Source organism: Lissotriton helveticus, chromosome 2_1 (genome assembly GCF_964261635.1).
Source record: "Lissotriton helveticus chromosome 2_1, aLisHel1.1, whole genome shotgun sequence".
NCBI classification, from domain to species: Eukaryota; Metazoa; Chordata; class Amphibia; order Caudata; family Salamandridae; genus Lissotriton; species Lissotriton helveticus.
Genome location: NC_136059.1, coordinates 878246697 through 878264100, shown reverse-complemented (window position 1 = coordinate 878264100; position 17404 = coordinate 878246697). Strand labels below are relative to the sequence as shown.

At 41.6% G+C, this 17404-nt stretch overlaps 1 protein-coding gene across 1 annotated transcript in view; it reads left to right on the top strand.

The window, feature by feature from the left end:
- The window catches only part of FBN2 (fibrillin 2), a 1174837-nt gene that overhangs the window by 984124 nt on the left and 173309 nt on the right, over positions 1 to 17404 (top strand). The window contains exons 33-35 of the mRNA XM_078675609.1: positions 7807 to 7929; positions 8651 to 8776; positions 13309 to 13431. Coding sequence (XP_078531735.1) covers positions 7807 to 7929; positions 8651 to 8776; positions 13309 to 13431 — 372 coding nt within the window. The remainder of the gene's footprint in view (positions 1 to 7806; positions 7930 to 8650; positions 8777 to 13308; positions 13432 to 17404) is intronic.

Below are 17404 nucleotides of genomic sequence, written 5' to 3'. Positions count from 1 at the left end.
GCAATTTATTTTACCATCATTAAAGCAGGACTTTTAAAACTGTGGTTAGGGGGCTGTATCACTGAAAGGTGTGCAGGTGCAAAAAACACTTTTGTGCATGTCTTAAGGGCACCTTGCTAGACTTTCTTTGACGTGGGAATCTGTTTTGAGATAAAAAAGGCATTAGCACTACAAATAGTGAAACCTTTTGTTATTATAATAATTTCATTATCCAGTACCTTATTTGGACTAGCACTAATACTAGTGGCGCACATGCACAATTTAAGTGAATCGCGCAAACACAAAGAAAGAGGCAGTGCAAAGAAAAAAAGTCTTTCTTTTCATACAATATTGGCAAAAGTGCTGCTAAGACTTGCACATAAATCGTTCACACAGACATACGTTTTCAGGACCTGAGACTATGTCTCTGTCTCTGTAGCATACATGTTCATCTGATTTGCTAGTGGTGCATTCATTGTGGTGTGTTCTGGTGCTATTCATGGTGATGAGATTCACAATACTCCATTTAATGTCGCATATACTAGAGGCTTCTTAAGTGTAAGCTTGCCTTTAAGGTTTTACTAGGATGGTTAGCGAAAATAACCACCACACAGCTTGTAAAGGATGATGTATCCATTGAAAGGATTTTAATTCACCAGGTAAAGATTTACCTTTGGTTGCATAGCAAGGGAAAACAAATAAATGTGTGCTATTGTAGTATGCAGTACACACATTATTAAAAATATTATCACTCTTGAAAATGCCCTTTACAATTAGAATGTGTTCATTCTTAAGAGGCAGTGCTAGAGGAACTGGTGACCAGCTTTCCCAGATGGACTGAAGGTGCCAACTATGCCTAGTCCAGCTAAAATGAGACCCTAGACCTTGCCACATTATGCATCCTGGCTGATAGGGTTATAGCTGGGGCGACGGAAGCCATGTGACATATAAGGATTGCTTACTTTGAAAACCAGGCTACTCCAGAAAGGTAAGGAAGTAGAAAGGAGGCTTTTCATCATCTAATATGGGAGTCCTATGCTTACATCAACAAAAAGGGTGAAAATGGGCTGGACACCCAGTGTCCTGTGCAGATGAGGCAATTGAGAAGGCCGAGCATGGGTTTGAAGCACTACTGGCGCAAGGGATGGGGAGTCCGATGCTGCTCATCTTTGGTCACTGCTGGGCCCATCCACAACCTCTGGAGATGGCAAAGGTACAAGACGATCTGAGAGGCTTGTGGCCTTTCCAACATTACTCTCTCTCTCAAAGTTCACATTTTTTTTACCTTAACAGTTATTTCTCTGGCGCTTTCTCTGGAAGTTGTAAAGCACTTTTCTTCTCTGCACCATTAATCAAATGTATGTCCATATACTATGCATTACCTTTTGCAACATAGTCTCTCAGATGAGACTCTGAGGCATTGATTGTCCATGATGATTTACAAGTCATGCCCCACTCCTGTGACTACCACATCTGCAATACATAGTGGAGAGGGGTGTGAAGAGTGAGAGAATGTTGGAATTATATTTGCTGTGGGTCCTAATGTGAATTCACTGGCTCACTCCATTTGGTATCGAAATCAAATCCTCTGTGAACTAACAAGCTTGTGTTGGAGTAATCAGAAGGTGGGGTCCTGATGTGTTACCTCTAGGTTGTCATGCAGGTTCAGACTCCTGTAGGCGGTAATCATTTAACAAGTAACAAGACACAACAAGCAGAGGACTACACAAGTCTTAAACTTTGCAAAGATTCCTGAGGCCATGTGGCAGGGGAGCTGTAGACTTGGTCAATTCATCATCCCCTAAAAGCTAAACAAAATAGACATGCTACAGTGTTGAAAGGCCTCCACTGAAGGTCCCCAACATTGAGTGGGTACTCTGCAGGATCTAGGCACAGAGTTTAGTGAAGTCCAAAGGTGGGGTAGAACATCTTGTTTGTTGATTTATCAAACACCCAAGCCTGGTATTATTAGTCTGTATAAGATGTCTAACTCATCAGGAAGTTTACAAAATAAGTTGAAAGCTATGGCAATTATTTTCCAGGTAGAAGGAGGCGTCCAAAAATATGTCACTCCAGCTTTCAGTATCCAAACCAAATCCCAGTATAATGCCACAAAATCATTTGAAGTGGGGATGCACCCAGCTCTACGGCCTTAATCAGAATCCGACTCTGGCTTCAAATCTCAATATGACCATGATTCATGAAGTATCACAGTGCAAATATGCTGCATGATTGTTCGGTACAAATACGTCCTGCCCTCCTCAGTACTGATAGCAGTGTCAAAATTTCAGGACCCAGAGGCTCAATTGCGGGACTCAGACGCCAAAGCGACATCGCTTGGCGTTATTGTGCATGGATGAAAGTTGTACCCCAGAGCGCTTAGAAGACTTCTCGGTGAAACTTTAGCAGTCCATGCTGTTGCCCTTAGAGAAGAAAACGGATTGCTGGTCAAGAGCTGAAGCACCTTGTGATATCCAACTTGAAGAAGCATCAAGGGATGCCCTGCTCAACATATGTCAGTTTTGGGGAACGGTGGACTCACGTCTTGAATTGACTAATAATCCGAAATTTGTCAAGAACTAAACAGTTAATGAAAGGTCCTAAGACACTAATTGTATGCAGGTCAAAGGTCAAGGTCAAAATCATCTTTATTCGATCATTTTATGACCATAAAAGCACAAAATAAAACATTTACATCTTCAGAAATATTAATAACACTTTAAAAGCATCATAAAACAAATAGTCATTAAAGTGCATAGATTATTTTCAATCTGTTAGCAATGATATAGCTAAGAACAGCAGTGCAAACATCATGTGATTCTATGCTTTGCAGATAGATCAGGCCCACCTTATAAGAATTAAGGTGCTTACGCAATAGGGCAGGGTGTACAAAGCGCAACCTAAAAGAGTCATTTAAAGTACAAAAGAACATAAAATATACGGTGGATTGGGCAGTAACAGTCACAGTGGCAACATTAGAGGGAGGGAAACCAGGAACTCACGAGTGGAAAAGCCACAAGGAAATGAACTGTGTTGATTCTAAATCTAGTGGAAAAATTGTATCCTAATAGAGAGTGTCCATAGCAATTTGGAAATATTTTTAGAGATGTTGAAGGCCCAATAAATTCAATAATGATGCTGATTCTACTAAACGTTTCAGACGCCTACAACAAAAGATTTATCTCAAACTTTCTGAAGACAAAGATCCTTTTTGTCCCCTGTTAGAAATGGGGTATGCTTCCTGAGAGGTGCAGATAAAGCCTCCCTACAAAATTCCCCATGGATAGTGCCTAACACCTCTATTTGGAACTCCCTCGACAATTATTTCACGACCACTAAACCACCATAAAGTCCTAATAGAGGTGCCATCTCCCAAAATCCCTGTAACTTACCCTCTCAAGTTTGCAATCTCCCTGTATGCACAAACATCAGACTCAGCAACAAGGGATGTCGCCGCCTCCTAAATCCTGGTGCTTGATTCCTGGCTACCCAGGAATATACACCCCGAAACACATCTCCATCTACGTACTCTACAGTCTCTTTAGATTCCGCCCCCTAATACATGTCACTTGAATCTACAACTACTAGCTCTTCTTTTTCCCCCCTTATTTTATCCTCACTAAAGCATTATATTTCAAGCTGTAATTCTCATGTTTTTGTAAGTATACCAAATGTTATTCTGCCCTCATTTGTTACATGTTCCCTGTTTTTTGTACTATGTATAAAACCATACAGTCCCAGCTATCATTCCAAGGCTTTATGTATCAGGTCTGGGCTTTTTCAAAATGGAATCCACAAATTATATTGCTGTTCCTTTCTCCAAGTTTATTTGTTTTGAAAATGAACAATAAAATATTCCTGAACTAAAAAAGAAGAAATGGGTTTTCTAGTTGGCAGTGGTTTGCACCCTGTCCAAGTAGGGAACCTCACTCTAGTCAGGGTAACTAAGTTACATACCTAAGAAAACCTCTGTTCACCCCCTTTGTGCCTTGGCACAGAGCAGGCAGGTTTATCCCACGGGCAATGTGTGAAGTTTTTATGTTCACACAGTAACACAGTGAAAACACTACAAAAGGACTCCACACCTATTTAGAAAAACAGCCAATATTTATGAATTAAACCATAAACCACAAAACAACAAAAATCCATCATGTGTAAGTCAAGATACCAATTTTCAAATATTAAAGTTCTGTTCTAAAAAAACAATTGTTGCGCTTTACCGGGACAAAGTACCTTAGATGCGTCAAAAATCAAAGATGATGCGAGGTGCAGGGGAGGTGCGGTGACAAAAAAACAGATGATGCGTTGATCCCTTATTGCTACAGGGGAGGTGATGCCTCAGTGCCTTACGTCTAGGCATGGGAGGTGATATGTCGGTCCCTTACTGCCGCAGGGTAGGTGATGGTACGTTTCAGACATGCGACCTCGCTTCCTTACTCGGCACAGTCAATGAAGAAATCAGCATCCGGGGACAATGCATCAAAAGTCAAAATGCGCTGTGTCTATTTTACAGTGATGAAGCAGGCGCTGCTTTGGAGTCAGAGTAGTGTGTCACAGACTTCAATGATGAGGTGCTCGAAACTCATGCTCAGTGGTTCTTCTGACAGGCTGTGATGGAAAGCTGGGGCCTGCGATGTAAGCCATGGTTATTGTGTCAAGTGGGAACCACACTCCGGTGCAGGCAGTGGAAATGCATCAACATTTGCAGTGATGCACCAGTTTGGAAAGACGCTGGGAATCAATGTGTGTGTTTTTCTTCTTGTTGCACCAGAACTCACTACTGGATTTGGCACCACTTGGCAAGACAGGAGTCTCAGTAAGAGAGCCCAGCAGCTGGTAGTTGAAGTCTTTAATGGCCCTGAGACTTCTTAACAGGAGGCAAGCTCAACTCAAGCTCTTGGAGAACCTTGAAAGCAGAATGTGCAAAGTCCAGTCCTTTCACTCCCAGGACAAAAGCAGCAGCAGCAGGCCAGCACAACAAAGGAAACAACAAAGTTGACATTCTCTCCTGACAGCAATCCAGCTCTTCTTTCTATACCCAGATGTGTACTGAGCACATGGTGTTAGAGGTCTAGTACGTATACCCATTTCAACCTTTGAAGTAGGGACACTTCAAAGGAAACTCTTTATAGTGCCCAAGACCTGCCTTTCCCTGCCCTGGTCTCAGACACACTATAGGGGGTGGAGATGTATTTGTATGAGGACAGGCACAGCCCTATTCAGGAGTCAGTGTCAAATCCTTCCACCACTCTAGCTCAGGAAGACCCGTCAACCTGGTGATGGGTCATTAAGAATTGCAGGGCCCACCTCAGCTCCCTTTGTGTGACAGTCTAGAGTGAATGCACAAACAGCCCAACTGTCATCCTGACCCCGACGTGTATTCAGAGACAGGCAGAGGCACAGAATGGTTAACGTAAGAAAATTACAACTTTCTAAAAGTGGCATTTTCAAATCTGCAGTTTAAAAGCCAACACCTCTAGAAGATGTATTATTAAATTGGCCCTGATACACCAAACTCCAATTTTTTTTCAGCTTCCAATTGGCAGATACACTTGTAAGTTGTTACAAGGCTGTTCCAATGATAACCTAAGGGAGAGATAGGTGAAGAACCGGGTTATTTAAGACCCGGCGGCGCCAGGGGCACGCCCAAGGTCTTCGGGTATCACCTGTCTTAGAATACAGAGACACAGAAACTTTTTGGTGGCGTCAAAGATCGAATTTATTGGCTGCAGCCAGTAACAGAAGTCCTAGAAGTCAACACGGTATGAGTTCTCAGGAGACAGGAGACTGCTCAATTTTACAAAGCAAGTCATCCCTTTTTATGCCAAAAATCACATTCCAGACAAATACCTTACATTTACAAACTCCAATCACATGTATCCACACCAGAGGTATCGCATGATGGTAAAACTCACTTTTCAGTTGCCCAGCCCATGATCAATCATCGGTCAAACCCAACATTCTTCTTCAGACAGGTCGAACGAACCCATCATAAAAAAGGGCACATCCCAATAGTAAATAGACCATATAGAAAGGAGCAGAAACAGGTGAGAGTAGGATAAGGCATATTTGTGTGCAATAAAGTTTTACGATGTCCTGTGCTTTGATCCTCAATCTTGATCAGCTACTGGGAAAGGAACTGGCCTAACAAGGTTGGCTTCAGGCAAGAGGGTCAGTTCGCTCAGGTCATTCAGAAGTCAGCTAAAGTGTACGTGTGCTAAAGACTCGTTCGGCCGTAGTCATCGGCCTATGTGAGGGCAACCACAAAATGGCTGCCATACACAAAATGGAACCCAAGGGTTCAGAACGAAATCCCTAAATACGTAGTCAATCCATCGGTCTAATGTGATGAAAACACTCATACTTGCCGCACTAACTAGTTACGGTTCGCTAATATCAAATTCGTAACAAAACCATGACCTTTATGAAACGGGTTCAGAATTCACGGAACCTCATAGGCCTTGCTGTAGTGAAACATGAAATTATCAGTATTTCACTACCAGGACATGTAAAACACAACAGTACATGCCCTACCATTTAGATACACTGCACCCCAGTGCCGGCTCGTGTAGGGCGTTCCACCGGGCAGTGACGTGGGGCGGGGGAGGGGCAGGGTGGGGGCGTGTAAATTACGGGAACGGACGATTACAGGTAAGTAACGTAAAAAAGAAAATACAACGAATTTCGTTGCACGCGCTGCAACGCCAAATGCGATGCAGCGCGCGCAACAACATTTGTTTTATTTCTTTTTTACGTTACTTACCTGTAATTGTCCGTTCCCGTATTTTACACCCCCCGCCCCAAGGCACCCTCTCCATGGGGCTACCATGGTCATACCTTAGGGCTGCCATACAAGTAATAATAAAAAGGAAGGTTTGGGCCTTGAGTGCACTTGCCAGGTGGACATGCTAGTTTAAAACTGCACACCCAGACACTGCAGTGGCAAGCCTGAGACATGCTTGCAGGGCTACTCATGTGGGTGGCACAATCAGTGCAGCGGCCCACTAGTAGCATTTGATTTACAGGATCTGGGCAGACATGGTGCACTCTACTAGGGACTTACTAGTAAAACAATTATGCCAATCATGGAAAAAACAATTACCTTTACATTTTAGGGAGCGAGCATATGCACTTTAGCACTGGTTAGTAGTGGAAAAGTACCCAAAGTCCTGAAGCCAACAAAAAGAATGTTAGAAAAATAGGAGAAGGAAGACAAAAAGTTTTGGGATTGCCCGGCAAAAAGGACCAGATCCAACATCCTCTATATGCCTTAACCTTCATTACTGTTTTAGGAGGGCCTTATATCTGTCATTTCTTACCCTTTCAGTTTAACTCTTTCACATTTCATTACATTACACTGTTTTTGTAAATCCCTGCTCATTTCTATTATTAGCTAGCAAGGGTATTCTGTGGAACTATTTGGCTGGTCAACTTGAGATGGCCCGTTAAACTGTGGTATCTCATAAGTTAATCGATAGTATATTAGTTCATTCTGTTCCTTACAGGTCTCCTTCTCGTAAATAATGTTTTTTTTTATTTGTATATTTACTTAACTTACGTACAAAATTGCCAGATGGCTAATTGCAAAGCAAAACCGACATCATAAATGATCAGGTCTAAGATTGGAATGTTCTTTTACATCACAGATTCTTGTATATGTCAATATTGATAGGTGTATATGTTGAACTGTCGAGCACACTCCCTCATCATCCTCCGCTTCAAAGGAAAGGATCTATTATGTTTGTTTCTTTTTGTCTAGATTGAAAGTGCTTGCATACAGGTATACAATTTATTTTCTGTTCCTTTTGGTGTCTTTGGGGTACACAGATCTTGATGAATGCGCTAATGGGACACACCAGTGCAGTCTCAATGCCCTTTGTTTGAACACGCCTGGCTCCTACCGATGTGCCTGCTCTGACGGCTTCATAGGCGATGGATTTGCCTGCTCAGGTACCATGAATTTGTACAACCAGCAATTGAAAGGCCTCTAGTTCTGGCTTCATTGTAGCATTGCATGCAAACACGGGCTCACAAATGCTGATAAGATACGTTTCATTTACAAATGCTGTTTACCGCCCTATTGACTTTACTAATGCATGTGAAAAAGTAGCAAAATCAATTACTTTCTTAATAGAATGCATATATAGGAGACAAATAATTTAATGTGACGAACAGCATCATAACTTGTCTGATGCAAAATAATTAGTCAATCAGACATTTTAGCGACGGCATTTAACCTGGAAGGTGTACTAATACATCAAATAGCCAATAGTGTGAGGTGAGCGAGCTCACTCTTCTGGCTGGAGCCAATAGGAAACAGCCTGACAAGCAGTTGCGTAGTCAAGTTGGACCTAAAAACACTTTAGATTTCTTTAGATGTAGCAGACTAAAAGTTATTGTGTATTTGTAAAAAGAAATGCTCATGTTAAAGACAGTGTCTATCTCGTTACTCTTGGCCCATCTGAAAAAGGACTACATTGGTCCTTGGTGGTGTGAGCATATTTAAGAAAATATTGCATGCCTGCATAGTGCGAGAGGGGTGCGCGGTTCTGCTTCATATTATAAAAGGCTGGATTGCCAGAACACATGGTTAGCGTGAGGTGACCTAGACGAATATGCACTGACTGCAAGAATGTCTAAGCCCGCCATGTATTTCTTTTCGCACACACAGATGTCGACGAGTGCGCAGAAAACATTAATCTCTGTGAAAATGGACAGTGCCTGAATGTTCCTGGTGCTTATCGCTGCGAGTGCGAGATGGGCTTCACTCCCGCCCCAGACAGCAGGTCTTGCCAAGGTATGTATGGAACCGCCACTTTAACCACGTTCTCTGAAATCTTATTGGCTGCAGTGGAGGAAGTCATAGTCCTTTCGATCCTTCAGTACGTGGTATGGACAGAAAAAATGTTTCAAGGATTATTTTTCGTTTTGAATTATTACCGTGGCAGTTTTAAACTCACTCTAGGTTTCCCTTCTCATAGACCCATAATGGTGGCCACAAATTTCATCCAATTTTTATTCACCATTTTTTATTAGAGGGCATCGTGCTGGAAACGTACTCTATAAATGTGCATCTTAATTCAATAATCTTAATCGTTTTAATTTAAAATCCTTAGAATGTCCCCTTATGTGCCCTTTGACCCTCTAAGCAGATTTACGTTCCTATCATCTGGAAAAAATCATATTTTAAATGGCTACGTTTATCTCCACAGGCCATTTACTGGTGCCTCAGAGCTGTAGGGGGTTTGACGCATATTTACAGCCACGCTGGTCATGGTTATCATTTCTGTGCTTTAAAAGAATGAAGATCAATCCAGATGTCCCTGACTAAGACCAGGTCGGGCAGCTTGTTGCTGATACCTAAAGAAAAAGCTGCTAATTTGTGTTAGGATGTTGGTCAAAACTTCTCAACATTTTAGTCGAATATATATTTGTAAAACAAATATTTTTGCCGGATGCGATTAATACGCTGATTGCAAGCAAAGTCATTTTAGAAATTATTTCAAAACATATCATGATGAGCACTGAGGTGTATCCTCACTGCATGGAGAGCATCTAATAGGGATTCACTATATCATAGATAAGTTTTAAATGCAATGCAATTGGGAGTCACTATATCTCTCGACCTCTTTCATCACAGGTAATTATATGTAAGCATTCAAATGTACACATATTCTTATATTCTTAACCTTATAACTTGCACCAATAAGCAGATACTTTTATTTTTGAATGATGCTGCAAGATTGTGTATTAGTTTAAACACACACACATATACCGACACATGCAGACTCACACATATTCACTGAAAAAAACAGAGGATAAAGTGAAGTTATAGTTAGTTCTGGTAATAAGATCTTAACATTCTGAAAAATACGCAGTTAAATGCATTTATAGTTACAAACAAACACTGAAATTCACCAGTAATAGCTCAACAAACTAACTATAATCTGTGCCCCACATCACACACTTCTTAGGACCTCACATATTACATCACTCATGAAAGGTTAAACAACTTGATTGATGACATCACTTGACATCTCACATGACATTGGCCAACTCTAGAGGCGGCCAACCCCACATCGCATGGCCTGCATAATGGCAGTTTGCCACAGGGTCTAGCATATCTATTTTTTCTAATTATTTTAGGATCCACAGAGCCTCCTGCGTTCTTGAATCCTGAGAGGATCCTTTGGTCCTCAGGGGATGTGACGATCCAGGGATGTTCTGCCGAAATACATGAGAGGTCCCACTGGAATCCAAGGATCTAGCCACTGGATCCATGGATCCTGCAACCAAATTTGGCTTTTTTATTATAAACACAAGCAGGGTCCTTTGGGGCACACTACAGGGAACAAGGGATGAGGGTTTGCTCCTGTGTCCTGTAATGGAAGCCACAACAGTCCCCCCTGCTGTTGTGGCCAGCCAATAGAATTCATGTATTTTTTAAAGTTTTGGATCTATGGTTCCATCAAGGATCCAACAATCCAGATATCTCTTTCTTTTTAACCCTTGTATGCCCACGCAATCACATCTTTAAGTGTACATTTCTTGAAACTGCTCAACGGATTTACAATAGAGGAAGCATGGGCACTACCTTGAGTAAAGTTTGTCCATGCCAAATTTGGTGTAATTCTGTTCAGCTGTATTACTTCTGTGTCAGAGAGCCACATTTCCTAATCAATTTAACATTGATAATTGCACATAGCTAAATTTATTGTACCCGATCTTGAAGACACATGGCTTGGTTATCGTTCAGTAACTCCCATCAATCTCTCCAGATTCAAATCAAATGAAGAAAGGCAGTTGTTGCTTTAAGTAAAAGGAGGGGAAAAGAAAGCCATGGGAGGTACCCAGTTCTTTTTTATGGTGCCAACTCATAATTTGTTTTAGCAAAAAATGCAAATTGTGTGAAAATATTCTGCACAGGGGCTGAATTTTGAGTTTTCTAGGGTGGGTGCGAGGTTAGCCCTGCATATTGAAGTGCTCACCCAGAAATACCTAAGCTCATGGGTATTCAGAAGCAAATTCATTGCCACTAGAAGTCAAAGTGAATGGGGGTCCGTAAGGAAATACATGTCTATACTTTTTTAATTTAACAAAACTAGTTTCACTACTTTTTGTTAAAAACTGTCCCGCAATGGCTAACTCCAACTGTTGGGTGGCCTCAAGTGAAGGGGAGAGGGAGGGGGGTCCTGTGGTGTGGAGCGAAGGGAGGGACAGAGAGCAAAAGAAAAAGCAAGCCTTCTCTTCAGGATGCCTGCTACCTGAATTAACAACACATGTGTGCATTTGTTTAATCTTTAAATGTAATGGGTGCTTGGAGGCCCGTGTTGGCTTCAATTATGGAGTCACTTGAAGCTTCATGATCATTTCTTTTTCTTTTTCTTGTGAGATAAAATAAGGGTGTTACTAGCTGAATGTGTGCTTTTTATTGGACAACTATAAAACATGTTTTCCACTAGCTGCAATCTGATTGCATAGTACCTATACTTTGAAAGGAGGTAGACCTGACGTTTTTGCACTTTATTGAAGGAGTCAATCTTAAACTTTGTGCAATGCAATTTTAAAATCCTGACAAATATTTACAGTTCTTTTTATGACATGTGGTGACTTTATAGCACTAAAAATATACAAGTCACAGTTCCACACTGCACCTACCAGACTTCAATTCTGTGGCTCTCTATTTACACACACAGACATCTGAAGTGATCGCATTAACCAACAGAGGTTTCACAATGTAAAATAGTACACTTCCCATTGATTACTTTATCTTGCATTTGTTTTTCATTTGAGTTTGCTCATTATTGTATATGCAAATACCAACAAAATATTTACAGAATACTTAATTTAAGCCACAAAGTTGACTCCACACCTGCTCTTACTTACCTAACCCCTATTGCACTCAAAATCACAGGGCCTTATTTACAACAAAATGATGCAATGCGGCGCCGCAAGCCATTTTGCTGGGCCGATCTGCATCATTTGAAAAGCACAGGGATGCTTTATAATTACTACAATATGATGCATCCCTGGGATTTCCCCTACACTGGCGCACAATTGGCTGCCATGCGCCAGTGCAGGCATCCTCGCACCATGCTACAAGGGTACCTGCATTGCGGGGACAGTGGCGGCTCCTCCGCAATGCAATGGCACAGGAGCGTCACCCCACTGCCTGGCTCAGAGACAGCAAATGTAAAATAAAACGATTTTCTTGCATCTTTTTATTTAACGTTTGACGGCTGTTAGCCAGCGGTGTTGGGAGGGGCGGGCCGAGGCATGAGAGGGGGAGGAGGAATGCTAGTGCACTCCACTCCCTAAGTGCTCATGTGTGTTTGGCCGGCGGTCTCAGGCCAACCAAAACATACATGCGCACTTAGGTTTTCTTCAGCCCAGCAGCATTCAGCAGCCAGGCTGGAGAAACCCAACAGACTCCCTGCCTGCTCAGACCAATCCCCACCCTGCTCTGCAGCTCGTTGATTGCACAGGGAGTCTGTTCCAGGGGCTACTGGGTCCAGGCAGGAAGAGGAGAGGCGGCGCAACGAGACGCGATGTTGGAGTCGGCCGGCAGCAAAAGGTAAGTTAAAAAAAAATGGTATGCCTTCACAGCCCCCCGCGCACGCCTCCAGCATGACCCCACCACCCTCTGTTTATTGTGGCTGCAGGTGTGTTGGGATGATTGTTTTGTGCAGGAAGGAAGACATTCCTGCACAAAAAAAATCATTGATGGTAGTTTCCTCTTTCTATGCGTACTGCAAAATGCAGCACACATAGAAAGAGGAAAAATAAGGCAAAATAAAAATATTTCTCCTTGTTGTGGCTCGTTATGCCTCCCCTGGGGAGGCATAGGATTCTGACTCATTCCCAGGTTTGCGAAATGTTGTAAATCTCTAAATGCAGCAAAATCCATGGGTGTTGCGTGGGAACACCCACAGCAACACCAATTGCATGCCCATATATGCAATATATGCTAGAGATGTTTTTTTCATATTATATGGAGAGTATTGTATTCTTCAAAAATAGATATTGTTATATTTGAGGATGCAAGTGCAGCCTCTTTTGATGATATATAGGGATGAATATTGTGGAAGGACTATCTTTTTTACAGGATGCCTATAGGGATATCCCATTTTTTGTTATACTTGCAAGAGAAGTATTAGCAGTAAACGGACACAATCATCGTCTGTTCCAGTGTATATTTTCTGTAAAGCAACCTCTTAAATTCTGATCTTTGTGATGAATATGTATCTATTTTCAATATTAATATACCGCAAAAATGTTGCAGTGCATAAGAATTGAGCTGAAGCTATTTTTATTTTTGTGATCTTTCAGATATTGATGAGTGCTCCTTCCAAAACATTTGTGTATTTGGTACATGCAAAAATTTGCCAGGCATGTTTCGTTGTATCTGTGATGATGGCTATGAACTGGATCGAACTGGAGGAAACTGTACAGGTATGCCTTTGATGGTAATAGCTCATTCTCAGTTTGTTTGGACTTTGTCAACTTAATGCTTATTAAGATTTTTTTTCATTATCCTTACTAGTTCATGGCTATTCACCATACCTTTTTTATGTGTTTACTATACGTTTATATCATAACAGTTCAGTGATCCATTGAATATTGAGTTAATGTCTTGTCTTAATGTGTCACATTTGTGGTCTAAGTGTAAAAAAAATGATTGTTTGCTTGTCTCTGACTAATTCATCCAAGGCACTATTAAGAGTGACCTAGGAAATGGACTTGTATTTTCGCACTGACAGAGTTAATAATACCGGGGGCATCAGTACCTCTGGGACAGACAAAATCCAGCCCATTACCAGTTGGAGTCTCAGTGTTCACTAACAAAAGAGGAACTATTAAGGGATTTGGTAACTTCATGTATGATTCCCCAAGTAAATGCCCATTTTGCCACAGGCTTTCAATTGAACAGTTATTGTGCAGATATTTCAATTCATCAAAAGTGATGCAAACCAGGGCAAAATGTGTAGTTTTAATTTACTTACAAGCGTAAATATAACTGTTGTGCTGGACATTTGTCTGAAAGTAAAGCAAAGCTGTGCTTTCGCTGCTTTGCCTTACTTTGCGTCAAGGGGATGTTCCATGGCAGTACAACCCATGGGTTTTAGAGCAAAGCCCTATCTTCAAATAATAGTAAACAGGGTTTTGCACCAAAATGTAACTCCTTTTTGAGATTGCTGTTAACTTGAAGAAATGCTTTTATTTCCTCAAACATTTCTGACTTTCCGTGTGTGTGCAAGTTTCAAAGTGTGACACGGTCTAAATTTGTCTCGGCAAAGTATTTTTTACCTGAAGTCACCCCTTCAGTACAAAACCTATCCTAAATTCACTCAGACACCTATACACTAAAGTACAAAGGTGTATGTGTGGCACCAGGCAGCCTGTGTGTCAGCGCTAGGGAGAGTGCAAAGCAGTGCAATATGCTAGTAGATATGGCTCTTTCCTGTTCTCACCCTCACACGCAACACAGTGCACAAACTTTGGTTGCTGTGCTGTGGTGCATTGCATGAATTTTTAATAAAAATACCCAGTTGTGCCACTTCTCCTTTGCACTAAACAAAAGAAGGTGCCAGTGCTGATATCAATGGTTTAAATAAAACGAATCATCACAACAAAACTTGAAAGAATCAAGAACTGGAGTAACTACTTAATAGTTCTTTTATTTTAACATCTTTTTAGCAAAAGAAAAATTTGTAACTTTTTCATTCTTTTACAAAGGGGGAAACATTTACAAAAGGAGCACCAAAAGACTAAAGGATGTAATTATCATTCATCAGTCATACTCAATACCAGACATATCACAGGCATTCAAAACACATTCATACCACTCGGGGATAAAAAGATAAGTTGGACAACAAAGCATCTACGATCTAAAAACTGTACACTATTTTATACAAGGGAAACAATAGATATACTGCAGAGTAAGAAATAACAACAGGCCACAGTCTGCAATTACAATTTTGCCGAGAAACGATAAGAAAACAGTTTTTTATATATGTACAATCCTGCCACAATTTCCAAAAATAAACCTTTGTAGCTAAGTAACCTAGGTATTGTACTGGCGACTAAGAGAGGACAACTCTACACTCTTGCCGCCCTCACAGACATCATGTGGCAAGGGCCTGTGAGGGCGGCAAGAGTGTAGAGTTGTCCTCTCTTAGTCGCCAGTACAATACCTAGGTTACTTAGCTACAAAGGTTTATTTTTGGAAATTGTGGCAGGATTGTACATATATAAAAAACTGTTTTCTTATCGTTTCTCGGCAAAATTGTAATTGCAGACTGTGGCCTGTTGTTATTTCTTACTCTGCAGTATATCTATTGTTTCCCTTGTATAAAATAGTGTACAGTTTTTAGATCGTAGATGCTTTGTTGTCCAACTTATCTTTTTATCCCCGAGTGGTATGAATGTGTTTTGAATGCCTGTGATATGTCTGGTATTGAGTATGACTGATGAATGATAATTACATCCTTTAGTCTTTTGGTGCTCCTTTTGTAAATGTTTCCCCCTTTGTAAAAGAATGAAAAAGATACAAATTTTTCTTTTGCTAAAAAGATGTTAAAATAAAAGAACTATTAAGTAGTTACTCCAGTTCTTGATTCTTTCAAGTTTTGTTGTGATGATTCGTTTTATTTAAACCATTGATATCAGCACTGGCACCTTCTTTTGTTTAGTGCTACTTTGGCCCAGCCTTGCTGATTAGGGCCCTCCCGTAGTTGTTGTTTACTTCTCCTTTGCTACACAAACCCTAAAACCCCCAATATAGGGTGAACAGCACTGAATTGGACTGGCAGACTGTGACATTTCGCTGCTTGGGGATCCGCATATATCACACACCGGAAGACCTACTGGAGGCAAACCTAGTTTACGCTGTCTCTGCGATACGTGCACAGATGTCCTTCCGGCAGTCCATGCCGCTGTCAGTGGCAGGACATGTGTGCCCTGACTAAAATGGTGGTGTTGCTGCAGCTCTACTATTACTTTGCCAACCTTCCCCTTTTCATACACCATCCTTTTTTTCTGCTCCCTGGATTGTGTCCTCATTTGGCATAACACATGTTTGTAGGATAGTACTGCTCAAACAGACCTTTAACGCATCTCTACAGACAATGACTGGCAGGTCATGCTGTCATACCCTCCCTTGGTCCTTCGTAATGCATGCTTCAAATTGATCCAACTTTATATCCTACATTGCGCTTTCATGACCCCTAGTAAGGTTAACTGAAATTTACACCGCACTGACTCTGCCTACCCCGCTCTATGACTTTCGATGTAGGTATAGTTCATGTGCTCTGGTTATGCCCTTCACTGGTCGAATATTTGCTTGCAGTCACCACATGTTTAACCCACTGCACTGCATCTGTGCTCACCTACACTTGGGAGGTCTGTCTCCTATGGCTCTGTCGACTCAGCAAAAAGAGCAGAGCGATAATGCGATTTGCAGACCTGGCCCTCCTCCTGGTGAAATGATTGATCACATGGAAAGAAAGGCGGCGACTCCCCAGCGCAGCTTCCGCATTGGTTGTTTCTATGCTGACATGGGCAAAGGCGGAGAGCACATTACTACACAGGGAGAAGGTAAGGGGACTCTGCAAAGCCCGGGGACTCAGGACACAGTAGGTTTTTGGGCGCGGGGCAGTACCCTTGATGATTGTGTGACTGGAGGGCTACCCCTCCCACTGCAACTCCCTGTGAAGTGTTACCTCTCCCAAAAGGGAATGGAGAAGAAGGATAATATCCTCATAAACTAAAGATAAGTTTGTCTGATTTTTCAAAGGAACAGCTGTCTGCCCTGTATTTCGATAAAGTAGTAGTAGCTTAGTAGTTATTCACTGTTTCATCCAGGGAGGGAACTTCATTACGTTTTGCCCTGAAGAAAGCCCGGGACTCATATTGGGCCAAAAATTAGGCTCAAACGTCTCAGCACTAGGGTCATAGGACCACAAATATCCCAACTGACCCTAAATATGCTTGTAAAATGTTAGTATCCCAGTTGGTTCCAAGAATAAAGGGAAACCGGTAACTGCCTGAGGTTTTTTAATATTTAAAGACCCCCTGGTCAAATCTTCGAAGAGCTCCCTGAAATACGGTTCAGCCCACCCTGACCTTTAGGAGTCAGGGTGACCCAATGATGAAGCACGACACCACTAGGGTGTGTGAGGGTAATTAAAATAAAAGGATTTTTTTCCTTTCCCACAACCCGATGGGTAACAACTAGGATGCTTCAATGACCATCTTCCCACTCTCAACCAGGGTTTTATTCGTTATCTCAAATTCTCAATAATTGTGGGGTACTTTTCGTGATGTTGACTCTGCAAATGCTCCATCTCGGAGACGTGGGACGCCCATTTGGAGAAATTCCGGGAGGGGACTCCTATTACAATGCCCATCTCTAAATTATCAATGC